Source organism: Dromiciops gliroides, chromosome 5, assembly GCF_019393635.1.
Source record: "Dromiciops gliroides isolate mDroGli1 chromosome 5, mDroGli1.pri, whole genome shotgun sequence".
Taxonomy (NCBI): Eukaryota; Metazoa; Chordata; class Mammalia; order Microbiotheria; family Microbiotheriidae; genus Dromiciops; species Dromiciops gliroides.
The window spans coordinates 219864668-219877883 of record NC_057865.1 but is presented as its reverse complement, the minus strand read 5'-3'; the positions used below and the strand labels follow the sequence as shown (position 1 = coordinate 219877883).

General features: G+C 43.1%; 1 protein-coding gene across 1 annotated transcript; it reads left to right on the top strand.

The window, feature by feature from the left end:
* The first annotated feature begins 142 nt into the window (after positions 1–142).
* LOC122729372 (keratin, type II cytoskeletal 1-like) lies at positions 143–8679 on the top strand. The gene is made up of 9 exons (XM_043968221.1): positions 143–751; positions 3057–3271; positions 4394–4454; positions 4917–5012; positions 5154–5318; positions 5433–5558; positions 6418–6638; positions 7410–7444; positions 7554–8679. Exons 1-9 carry the CDS (start codon positions 143–145, stop codon positions 7985–7987), a joined length of 1962 nt encoding a protein of 653 aa, XP_043824156.1. The 3' UTR covers positions 7988–8679.
* The last annotated feature ends 4537 nt before the right edge of the window (positions 8680–13216 follow it).

Genomic DNA, 13216 nt, shown 5'->3' with positions numbered 1-13216 from the left:
CTAAATCTCCCCTGACTCCATGGGACCAAACCCAGTTCCTCCAGTCTCTATATAAGGAGGAAGCCACTGTGCTGCAAGTAAAGGAGTGCTCAGCTCCTTCCTCTCTCTTGTCTTTTGCTGCCTGTCCCCTCCTTGGTTCAACATGAGCCGACAATTTAGTTCCCGTTCTGGCTATCGGTGTGGTGGTGGTGGTGGTGGTGGCTTCAGCTCCGGCTCTGCTGGGGTGTCCTGCAGCCGCAGGGTGACCAGCAGCTCCACCATCCGCAGGAGTGGAGGAGGTGGGGGTAGATTTTCAGGTGGAAGCTATAGAGCTGGTGGGGGTGGTTTTGGCAGCCAAAGTCTGGTTAACTTGGGTGGCTCTAAGAGCATCTGTCAGAGTGTGGCTGGTGGAAGTTATGGAAGAGGTGGCTTTGGTGGTGGCAGCAGCTATGGTGGGGGTGGATTTGGTGGTGGCGGCTATGGTGGGGGTGGTTTTGGTGGTGGCAGCTATGGCAGCCGTGGTTTTGGTGGTGGCGGCGGCTTTGGCGGTGGTGGCTTAGGTGGGGGCTTTGGAGGTCCGGGGGGTGGTGGTTTTGGGGGAGGAGGCTTTGGGCCTGTCTGTCCCCCTGGAGGCATCCAGGAGGTGACCATCAACCAGGGTCTCCTGCAGCCACTCAATGTGGAGATTGACCCTGAGATCCAAAAAGTGAAGACCAGAGAGAGGGAACAGATCAAGGACCTCAACAACAAATTTGCCACCTTCATTGACAAAGTGAGTGCTTGTGGTTGCTGCTAGAGGTGGTGCCTGCATTCAGGCTTATTTGAATAGAGGAGATAAAGGAGTGGTGGTGGTGGGGAGCTGGGTTTGAGTCATGTGAGTTCTACTCTCTAACTCCAGGATTTCATGCCTGGATGACCCACAGGGTGACTTTGGGCCAAGCTATTGTGTTTGGAGGATGGAGGCTAGTGACTGATGCTAGTGCCTACATGAACTAAGGAGGCAGAGTAGAGCATCCCTGGTTTTTGGTCCATTGAAGTAACTGGGGGTGGAGAGGCACTGCTATTAATAAAAGGCCAGGGGGCAGCTGGGTGTCACAGTGGATAGAGCACCAGCCCTGGATTCAGGAGGACCTGAGTTCAAATTTGGCCTCAGACACTTGACACTTACTAGCTGTGTGACCCTGGGCAAGTCACTTAACCCCAATTGCCTCACCAAAAAAAAAAAAAAAGAAAGAAAGAAAGAAAAGAAAAGAAAAGAAAAAAAAGAAGAAATAAAAGGCCAACATTTTGGTGCTGAACTCTATGTTCTCCACTGAGATCTTAAGCTATTTTGTGTCTTTCCTCTTAGGGGGAGAGAGGACTATGCGTTTGTGTGTGTGTGTGTGTGTGTGTGTGTGTGTGTGTGTGTGTGTGTGTGTGTCTATGTGAAAAAAACCAATAGATCTGAGTCTGTGAGACCTCATATTGGATCTCTGCTCTAGCACTTACCAAATGGAAATAAAAATACTTGTGCTACCTTTTTTTGTAGTACCTTGAAAACCTTTGAGAGAATTAATTGTAGTTTTTATGATATTGCATAAGAGGTTGAAGAATTATGGAGGATTTTAAAATGATGGAAAAGGGGCAAGTTATTCCTTGTGAAAGGTAAAAAGGAGAACTTTGAGAAGGTTCTTTAACAGAGTAGTCTGAGGGCCAGCCTGGATCCTTGACTGAGGATTCAGGAGGATCTGAGTTGAAATCCTGACTCAAACACTTACTATCTATGTGATCTTGCCTGCCTCAATTTCCTTATCTGTATTCCAGTGTCATTGTATGGGTCAAATGATATAATAGTTGTAACATACTTGCAAACCTTAAAGTCATATTTCTTATTATCATTATTACTATTATTACTGCTAATAATATTGCTATTATTCTTATTTTTATCAAGGAGGCTAAAGTTCTTTATTCTCAATAACCCAGTATATAGAAATAGTATTCTCAGTGTCCTGTGAACATCTATCTCTAAGATAACCTCAGCAGGTCAACCTACACTCTAGGGAGTTGATTGGCTCCATTAGGCTGGAGTTATAGACTTTCACCAGTTTGTCAGCCATGGAGATAACCATACTATCTTCTTTGATTCTTAGCTTGATCATTAGTTCAATCAGTTCCCAATTGTCCATTGCTGACGGACAGTATCCTAGCTTAGTGTCCTCCAGAAATATTTCCCTGATTTGGGGCTTCTACTAAACCTTGGAGGTGTCCTCAGGAAAAGCAAACTTGTTTTGAAAGGCATTCAGGCAAACCACAGCATGACAGAGAATAATAGATGGCATTGACACACCTCTTAAAAATTTTTGGCTAGTGTTTTCCATGTGTTATCTCATTTGAGCCACCAAATGCCCCTGAGAGGTAGCAACTGCAGATGTTTCTATTCCCACTTTAGAGAAGAGGAAATTGAGGCTCAGAGATGTTATTACCTTGTCTATAGTCATGAAGATCCATCTAGTGATTTAAGGAAAATGCTAGCACTTAGTTTAACTTTAAAGTGCTATGGAAATGGGAACTATCATTCCAGCCAAATCAAATTGATTTTGTATTTTCTCTATGGTTCAGGATTTTTTTGGGGGGTGGAAGATTGCTTTCCTTTGAATTTCTTATTTAAGTGAATTGATATCACTAGTGTCAGAGAATGTGTAGCTTATCTGTATGGAACTATAGTTTGGTGGCTGATTATGGCTACTATTGAAGGAATGAGGGAAGAAAGGAAGAAAAGAAGGAAGGGACAAAGCATTTGTTAAGCACTTACTGCACGCAAAAGTCTGGGGATACAAATAGAGAAGGACAACAAGCCTTGCTCTCAAAGGAGCTCCCATTCCAATGAGGAAGATGCCAATGGAAGGTTTCAGCTGCAAATCAGATGGCCTTTTATAGTAGCTCATCCATCTTGCTCTTCCTTTGCTTGCCATGGTTTGAGACTGAGGGAAGAACCATGGGTCCCTGTCTGGTTCCTGGGTCTTCCTCTGGGATTTATTTGACTTGGGCACTAGCAGTTCCTAGTTGGATAAAGGCTGTGGGGGCCTTGGTGTTTTCAGGTGCGGTTCCTGGAGCAGCAGAACCAGGTGTTGCAGACCAAATGGGAGCTGCTGCAGCAGGTGGACACTTCAACTCGGAGCAACAATATGGAGCCCCTGTTTGAGTCCTATGTGAGTGCACTTAGGGCAAAGCTGGATCAACTGAAAAGTGAACGTTCACGGATGGAATCAGAATTGAAAAATATGCAAGACATGGTGGAGGACTTCAAAGGAAAGTACGTACCCAACTGCCCTTTCTATGTACCCCCCAGTCTTGAACAAGCAAGCCAACAGTGCAGGAAAGGCTTCCCAGAGAATATACAGAGGGTATTCTAAAGAGTATCAGGGAACAGAGAGACCTAAGTGAAGGGTGTTTCTTCCCTCCTCAGAGGTACCCATGTGGTCCAGAAGACAGAGCACTCGGCTGAAAGTCAGGAAGTCCTGGATTCAAATGAGGCCTCAGACATACATTAACTGTGTGATGCTGGCCAAACTATTTAATCTATTGAACCTATCTAATCTAATCAATTTAATCTTAGTTTTCTCATTTATAAAATGGGAATAATAATAGCACCTAGCTCCCAGTGTTGTTTTGAGGATCAAAGGACCTAATGTTTGTGAAGCACTTAGTATAGTGCCTGGGACATGTTGATGGTGTTTGTTCAGTTGTTTCAGTCATGTCTTACTCTGTGACCTCATTTGGGATTTTTCTTGCCATTCCTTCTTCAGCTCATTTGACAGATGAGAAAACTGAGGCAACCAGGGTTAAGTCACTTGTTCAGGGTTACACAGTTAATAAATATCTGAGGCTGGATTTGAACTCAGGTCTTATTGACTCTAGGCCTGTCACTGCATCCCTTCTGCTACCCACCTGTCCCTCCTGGAACATAGAGGATGCTTATAAAATGCTTGTTCTCTTCTTCCCTCCTTCCCTGACTCCTTTCTTCCTTTTTTCATTTTGCCTGCCTTCCTTCCTCCTCTCCTCTTCATCCCTCCCTCTTATTTTGTTTTCTTTCTTTCTTTCTTTCCTCCCTCCCTCCTTCTCTTCCTTCCTTCTTTCCTTCCTTCCTTTCTTCCTTACTTCTTTTTGTCTTTCTTTACTTCATTTTCAGAGGCAAATCCAACTATCTTTTAAAAATAGAAACATTCAAATTCTCATAGAAATGTATATTAGACAAAGTTGAAGAGTTGTGTTGGCCAGAAGATAGGTAAGATGACATTGCCAGATTGGTAGAATTTTACACAGAACTGAGGGAGCCAATGATATTCTATTATTACCTTCAGTCTTGAATATTTCAACACTAGGGCTCATCCTTCACCAAACCTCCCCATCCATTCTGTCTTTTTCTCTCCAACAGATATGAAGATGAAATCAACAAACGTACAGATGCAGAGAATGAATTTGTGACCATCAAGAAAGTGAGTAAAGTTAATAGAATGAAGCTCACATTTTTACCCAGGGAAATAAGTCCAGCTTAATTACAATAGCCCTAAAAGAAGGAAGAAGAATCAAAGGGTGGGTTTAGTTTATAGCTTAAAAGAAATCTTATTGTTTGCTATTCAGTGTATCATAGTTACCTAGCTCTCTCTGGCCCTCATCCTAAGTTGCCTTCTTTGTATATCTGCCCAAAGTGTGATAAGCAGAGTCAGAAGACTTCCCCCTTGAAAGTGAGGGGAATGTCCAACACACCAAAGAATGAGTTGCCTTTCACTAAGTCAAGAGAAGGACATCTTAGCAGTCAGGCATTTCACCCTCTTCATCCCCATTATCTTGGAAAATGTAGACTCCTTTCAAGCCAGAGGCTGTTCCATGCAAGGAAGGTTGGGTCATCTTCCTTTGAATGGGTAATCATTCCTTGTATTTCTACTCTAACTCAACAGGATGTAGACAATGCATATATGGGAAAGGTTGACCTTCAAGGCAAGGTGGATCTTTTGACAGATGACATCAACTTCTACAAGTTCATGTTTGACACAGTGAGTTGGCTCATGATTACCCACATGCCCCTGCCTCTTCTTTGCATCACACAAACTCTGGGAAAATCACATGTATCCTGGTGTCCATTCAAGTTTTGTCTCTGGAAAGCACACAAGTCACAACAATGTTGTATCTTGTAGGAACTATCCCAGATGCAGACTCAAATCAGCAACACCAATGTCACCCTCTCCATGGACAACAACAGGAGCCTGGACCTGAGTAGCATCATTGATGAGATCAAGGGACACTATGATGAGGTTGCCCAGAGGAGCAAGGCTGAGGCTGAGTCCATGTACCAGCACAAAGTGAGTGGCTGGAGAGTCTCCCCAACAGGACTCTGGCTTCCTGAAACTTTTTTCCATGGTTCCCTGTGTGTCACGATGCACTCATGTGTCCTTTGTTTGCTCTCCTGTCTTCAGTATGAAGAGCTCCAGATCACTGCTGGGAAACATGGAGATCAACTGAAAAACACAAAAACGGAGATTTCTGAGATGAACCGAATGATTCAGAGACTCAAATCTGAAATTGATTCAGTGAAGAAGCAGGTACTGGTTTCTTTCACCTTCTTCCTTTGGGCTATCATGGGGTAATTAATTGGGTGAGTTTTTTTCTGTTGTGAAAATGAGTATAGTTTGTAGTCAATGACTTGAAAGGTCCCTGCCAACTTAGGGATTCTGGACTGGTGGGAATCCTCACCTGGGCCATACTTCCAGTAGGGACTAGGGCTTCCTTGAGAGAATCTTGTGATGAGGATGTAAAGACCAAAGAATGTTTAACAATTACAAGTGCCCAAGATGGGCAGTTGAGAGATAAATCCACCCTCTTGTGAGTTACTGAAAGTGCTTGAGCAGACGTCATGGGGCCACCTGTGACAGATGTTTTGAGGTTGTATTAGATGTCTGTAAGGTTCTATTCCATACTTGAAGATTCTAGGTCCTATCTGGAGGCTGGAGCATGGGCAAAATGACCTTAGCCCAAGGTGTTTTTTTTTTAAACCCTCCTAGGCAATGGATGGATGGAGTGACTTGTGTTTGAAACCTGTGTTGAATCCTTACTAGCTTTGTGACCCTGGGCAAATCATTTTCACTTTTCCCAGCCTCATTTGTCCAATGGAGAGAATCATAGTAGCCATCTTGCAAGTTTGTTGCAAGTTTCACCTTAGAGGCTTTGCAAACTTGCATAAGTGTTGCCTAAGTGGTAGTTATTGTTATGAGTATTGTTACTGTCATTGTTAGTCTATCATGAGAGGGTCCCATGCCCTTGACTGAAGGAGTTTGGGTGGAAGCACAGTTTTGGGTGGAGGATTCCAAGGAGGGGGTCTGAGCTTAGTAGTGGCTGGTGGTGTTTGTGAGTGGGAGGCAGAGGACCTGATCCCCCTGTATGGTTTTCTGTGTGCTCCTGTAGATTGCCCATCTCCAGCAAAGCATTGCTGATGCAGAGCAGCGTGGGGAGAATGCCCTGAAAGATGCCCAGGGCAAACTCGCAGACCTGGAGGATGCACTGCAGAAGGCCAAGGAGGACATGACCCGGCTGCTGAGAGACTACCAGGAGCTCTATAATGTCAAGCTGACCTTGGATGCTGAGATTGCCACCTATAGGAAGTTGCTGGAGGGAGAGGAGAGCAGGTGAGGGATGAGCACTGCAGACTCTGGTGACCCACACTCAGGGTGAGGCAGGGGAACTTCCTGGTGGCACAAGCTCCCTGAGGTGAATGAAGAGGAATGAGCACTCCTTTAGCCTAGTCCTAGAGAGAAGGACAGGAATCCTTCTGAAGTCCTGGTAAGAGAAGCCCAGGATCTAGAGATGAAAGGAACCTCAGGGCTCCCTAAGTGTCACCTTCTTGTTTTGTAGATGAGGACCCTGGGGCATTAAAGCATTAAGTGTCTTCCCTAAGCTCCCATAGCTATTCAGCTGCAGAGCAAGTATGTGTATCCGGGTTTTTGAGATGAAAGAGACCTTGGAGGCCACTGAATTCAATCCTCTCATTTCATAGACAAGGAGATTGAGGGTCAGAGTGGTTGGTTAGGTGAATGAGCTGAAGTCACACAGGCAGGAAGTGGCAGAAATAGTATTGGAAGTGATGTTCTTTGACTCCAACCTGTGTCTCTCCTCTGCCCTCTTTGTAGTATGCCACAAATCCAGTGGTCTTAAGCATTACTGAATAATTTCACAGGCTTATTGGAAGAAGAACTTCTGGTGCCAAGGGCTACCGGAAATTTGAGCCTTTCTACTGACTTCTGGGAATTGCTGCAGGCTTTGGAAGGGCGGGTGGGAGAGATGAAGTTGGGTGAGGGGGAAGGGAGCAGCTTCCAGGCACGATCCGTATCGGCCAGTATGGGATGGAGAGTGGGTTGGTTGAGGGGAGTCATGGAACTGTGCTTCTGTCTTCCTTTTAGGGTGTCTGGGGAGTGTGTTCCCAACGTGAGCGTGTGTAAGTATCCAGAACCATTCTTTGGGTTCTAGAAAGAGTTCTTGGGATGGGGCGGACTTTGTGGAGTGACAGGCGGTGCCCCATATAACAGCAGAAATTCCTTCCACAGCTGTGAGCACGAGCCACGTGTCTGTGTCTGGTGGTGGAGGAGGAAGGTATGGAGGTGGCGGTAGCTACGGTTCTGGAGGCGGCGGCGGCGGCGGCGGCGGCTACGGCTCCAGCTCTGGAGGAGGCAGATATGGCTCCAGTGGTGGAGGTGGCAGCTATGGCTCTGGAGGAGGCAGCTACGGTTCCTCAGGAGGCCGGGGCTCTGGCTCTGCAGGAGGCAGCTACGGTTCCTCAGGAGGCCGGGGCTCTGGCTCTGGAGGAGGCAAAAGCTCTGGCTCTGGCGGAGGCAGCTATGGTTCCTCAGGGGGCCGCGGCTCCAGTTCAGGAGGAGGAGGAGGCAGCAGCTCTGGTGGTGGCTCTGGCGGTGTCAAGAGCTCCAGTGGCAGCTCTAGTGTGAAGTTTACCTCTAGCAGCTATTCTACAGTAGTCAATTAAAAAGTTGGAGCTCCCTCCCCTGCTAGCCATCCCTCTTTAGATCGTCCAAACATCACCATGTCTCAGTTCATTGTCAATCAATTCTTGAAGTCCCAAACTCCAACTTTTCTTGAGGATAATAAAGTGATGGGCTCCAGAAGTTCATCTTCTCTTCCTAGACCCCTTTAAAGTCCTTCCTCTCACCTTGCTTCCTAGAGGTTTTTGTGAGTTATCCAACCAATGGCACCTCACCCCCATGACTTTGACCAAAGCTCATCTCTGTGGGTGCATGGGGAGAGCCACTGTTGATCCTGGCCTTTTAGAGCCATGTTCTCCCTCACCTTCCCTTCTGCTGGCTATTCTCTATCCTGGTCTTCATCACCTAGCTTGCCCTCTTCCTGTGTCTTGAATGGTGAAGACAGTTCTGGGTATGAAAGAACACTTCCCTTGGTCAGTCATGAGGCTGTAGCCTGAAAAATCCACCCAACATCACTGCCCTCTCTACATTTCAAAAGCTTTTCCCCAAGCCAAGCAGAAGGAGAGACCTTTCAATCTAGCACTTTTGGGGAGTGTGTCTCCATACTACAGCAACAAATTCTGTGTTGGTTTTACTTTTTGTTTTGTTTTGGTTTTTTTGTATAAGGTGTAAGCTGGTTGGTTGACTTTCCTGCAGGAGGTCTCAAACTCTCTCCATTTTCTTGTGTTGTCTGCAATAAATTGCATTGAAATTCTGCAAGTTTGTCTCTTGAGTGTTTTGTGTAACCCATTCATCTCTTGTTCCTACACTCACTGGTCAGCTGTGTTGTCAGTTCCCTGGTTGGAGTAGGGTTTATAATAAATCCCCAAAGACAGGACATACTGATGTGAAAATGATAGGAAAGTTTACAAAATAACATCAAACACAGGCATGTGAATGCAGTAGAACTTGGTTTTAGATATATTGAAGGGGTGTGGAGCAAATGGAACTGGGTGATGTTAATTAGAAAAGGCTCCAGAGGGCTAGAGCCTGTGAGGTGGCAGAGTAGATAGAGCATTAGATTTGGATTCAGGAATTCCTGAGTTCCAATCCAATATCAGACACGTATTAGTTGTTTGTCACTTAACCTCTCTGCCTTGGTTACCTAAACTATAAAATAGGAATAATAACTGCAGGTAGCTCTCAGAGTTATGGTGAGGATTAAATGAAATAATCTTTGTTAAACGGCTTTGCAGGGGGGGCTAGGTGGTGGTGGGGTGGCTATGTGGCGCAGTGGATAAAGCACCAGCCCTGGATTCAGGAGTTCCTGAGTTCAAATCCAGCCTCAGACACTGGACACTTGGATGTGTGACCCTGTGCAAGCCACTTAACCCCCATTGCCCCACCAAAAAAAAAAAGGGGGGGCTTTGCAAATCTTTTAGTGCTGTATAAATAGGAGCTTTAAAATAATAAATAAAATAAATGGGAGCTTTTATTTTTATTTGGAACTGGGATTGATCTCAGACATAAGCTAGGGCATGCCTTTTATTCCATGGATTAGGAAAGTGGATGGGGAAGGGGGTCTACTTCTGATGTTCTGGGTGCAACACTGGAAGTAAGGAACATCTTAAGTATTCTCCAACTGCCTTGTAGATATCTCCGGTTGGTTGACTTCTAGACCCCCAAAACTCAACATGTCTAAAACTGATCATGATCTTTCCCCCCAAATCCTCCACTCTCCCTCACTTTACTATTACCTTCAAGCATACCACCATTATTCCATTCATCCCAGACTCACAACCTAGGGGGGCTTCTTTAACTCCACTTTATTTCCCCACCCTTTACAATCAGTGGTCAAGTCCTTTCATTTCTGACTTCATGATAGCTCTCATTTAGGACTTCTTTTGTTCTGACACTGTAAGCATCCTAATGAAGACCCTTATCACCTCACATCTGGACTATTGCACTCAACTGTTCGTTGGTCTCTGTGCCTCTAACATCTTTCCACTCCAGTCTGCCTCTCCCTCAACTGTCAAATTGACCCTCCCTAGAACATAGATCTGACCATATTACAAGAATCTCCATTGGCATTTTCTTGCTTCTGGAAGCAAATACAAAATGCTTGTTCCACATTCAAAGCCCTTCATTAATCAGTCCCGTCCTCCCTTTCCAGTCTTCTCACACCTTACTCCCTCCCAAGTACTCTTCCATGCACTGCCACCAGCCCCCTGGCTGCTCCTCACACACAGCCCTCCATCTGCCAACTCTGGGCATTATCACTGGTTTCTGCCCATGCCTGGAATAGCCTCACTTGTCATTTCTGACTCCTGGCTTCCTTCAAGTCCCTCCTTTTACAGAAATCCTTTCCCAATCCTTCTTAAACCAAATGCCTTCCCTCCAGTGATTATTTCCCATTGATCTTCTTTTCCTATAGTTATTTGCATGTTCTTTCACCCTTTAGATTGTGAGCTCCATGAGGACAGAGGCTGCCTTTGTCATTCTTTGTATTTTACATATTTATGTGTGTATGTGTATATATACTATATATGTGTAGCTATATATTTATATGTGTGTTTATATATACAATACACACAATACATACATATATGTGTATATGGCTAAGATAACTCTTGCTTGTAATATTACAGGGCTTCAGAGTTCTCAAGGGCATCTTTGTGGTTCAGTGAATAGAGCAGTGGGCCTAGAGTCAGGAACCTGAGTTCAAATCTGACCTCAGACTCTTAATAGCTATGTGACCCTGGACAAGTCACTTAACCCTGCTTGCCTCAATTTCTTCATCTGTCAAATGAGCTGGAGAAGGAAATGGCAAACCACCCTAGTATCTTTGTCACAAAAACCCTAAATGGGGTCTCAAGGAGTCAGACGGGACAGAAACAACTGAGCAACAACAACGATGTTCTTTCTTTCCTTTCTTTTCCTTGTGGAGTCCTTTCATGGTTCCCCCCTGGGTGCAGCATACTTGATGGATGGATTTCTCATCTGGGCTCCCAGGGTCTGGTCCTCTGTGCAGCTTGACTCTTTTTTAATCATTAAAGTATTTTATTATTTTCCAGTTACATGTAAAGATAGTTTTCAACATTTGTTTTCATAAGATTTTTAGTTCCATTTTTTTCTCCCTCCCTCCCTTTTCTCCCCCGTCTCCAAGACAGAAAGCAATCTGATATAGGTGATATATGTACAATCACATGAAACACATTTCTGCATCCATCATGTTGGGAAAGATGAATCAGAACAAAAAGGAGAAACCTTATAAAGGAAAGAACAAAGACAATAACAAAAGTTATTCATCTTAATCCACAGTTCTTTTTTCTGGATGTGGAGAACATTTTCCATCATGAGTTCTTTGCAATTGTCTTGGATCAATGTATTGCTAAGAAGAGCTAAGTGTATCACAGTTGATCATCACACAATGGTGCTGTTACCGTGTACAATGTTCTCCTGGTTCTGCTCACTTCACTCAGCATCAGTCCACTTATGTCTTTCCAGGTTTTTCCGAGATCTGCCTGATCATCATTTCTTACAGCACAATAGTATTCTATTACATACAAATACCACAACTTGTTCAGCCATTCCCCAATTGATGGGCATTCCCTCGATTTCCCATTCTCTGCCACCACAAAGAGAGGAGCTTGACTCTTTACTGCCAATTATCAGGTCTAGTTTTCCTTTGAATTCACAGTAGTCTCTCTTTTTCACTGCAGAATGCCATGCCTGGGGTTTAGATGTGAGAGTCATATTGCACAAAACTAACAGAAATTCTGTTTTGCAAATTTGAAAAAAGTTAACAAGCATTTATTTTCTCTCTACCTCATGGCACCAATCACTCCCTGAACTGAAAAGAAGGAAAAACCAAAGCTCTCATAGGAAACATTCAGTCAAAGAAATTCCAACATTGGCCATTTCCAAAAAAAAAGGTGTCTTGTTCTATATATGTCCAGGACCTGTCTATAAGAACATTCTTCATCATTCATCCTTAGGGTTGATCATTGGATTGATCAGCATTGTTAAGTCCTTCAAAGTTATTCATTTTTACAGTTTTATTTCCATAAGTAAAATTTGCCAGTTTGTCATTTCTTTCCCCATATATTTCAAAAGGCAAAAGCCAAAGGATTAAAAGCACAGAAAACTTAGACCAAAATACTGAATATAGTATTGGGGAATGAGGGGGATAGAATTAAAAAAAATAGAACGAAGGACTTTTTAAGTACCCCTAATGCAAAGACCAGAGCTGAGTAGAAATCCTTTTCCTCGTTCTTCTCATTTCACTCTGCATCAATTCATATATCAATTTCATATCCCTATGGTTCTGTGAAACTGTTCCTTTTGTTGTTTCTAATAGCACAACAATATTTATTTACAGCATCCTTTACATTCACATACTATAATATACTCAGTCATTTTCCTTAATGAGTATCCTCATTTGCAATTCCTTACCACAAAAGAGAGATATGAATGTGTGTATATATGTGTGTGTGCATGTGTACATATACACACATACATATATACATGTATATGTATACATGTGTGTGTGTATATATATATATATATATATATATATATATATATATATATATATATATATATATATATATATATACAGGTACACACATAATCACCCACCTACAGCCACATACCTCTTTACTTCTTTGATCTCTTTGGAGTATAGTGGTATTGATGGGTCAAAGGCTATTCACAGTTTAGTAATGTTTTGTAGAATTCACCCTCAGCTACTGGGATAAAGGTGCATGATTTTACAAAGAAACTTCTGGGCAAACTGCAAAGCATTTTGGATATAACTAGTATTATACCAACACCTCATACCACATACCAAGATAAGATTTAAATAAAAACATAACCTACATATAAAAGGACCCATCATAAACAAATTAGGGGGCAAATTAAAAAAGTTGCTTTCCTGATCTATGAATATAGGAAGAGCTTTTGACCAAAAAAGGGATAGAGTGAGTCTCAGGAGATGAAATGGACAATTGTGATTATGTAAATTGAAAAAAATTGCATAAGTGAATAAAATGCAGCAAAAATGAGAAAGAAAGCAGATAACTAGAGAAAATTCTTTTCAGCACTTTTCACTAATAAAGGTCTTATTTTAAAAATATTTAAAGAACTGATGTAAATTTTGATGAATAAGAGCCATCTACCAAGGGAAAAATGTTAAAATTATATGAACAGGCAGTTCTCAAGGAAGAGGATACAAGTTAAAACATTGCATTATTTTAAGAAATTATCAGAATGAATTAGAGAATTAGAGAAAT

Coding starts and splice junctions, on each gene's coding strand:
- LOC122729372 (XM_043968221.1), top strand. CDS start 143: ATGAGCCGACAATTTAGTTCCCGTTCTGGCTATCGGTGTGGTGGTGGT. Junction 4,455..4,916: donor AATTTGTGACCATCAAGAAA/GTGAGTAAAGTT, acceptor CTAACTCAACAG/GATGTAGACAATGCATATAT. Junction 7,445..7,553: donor TGTTCCCAACGTGAGCGTGT/GTAAGTATCCAG, acceptor TTCCTTCCACAG/CTGTGAGCACGAGCCACGTG.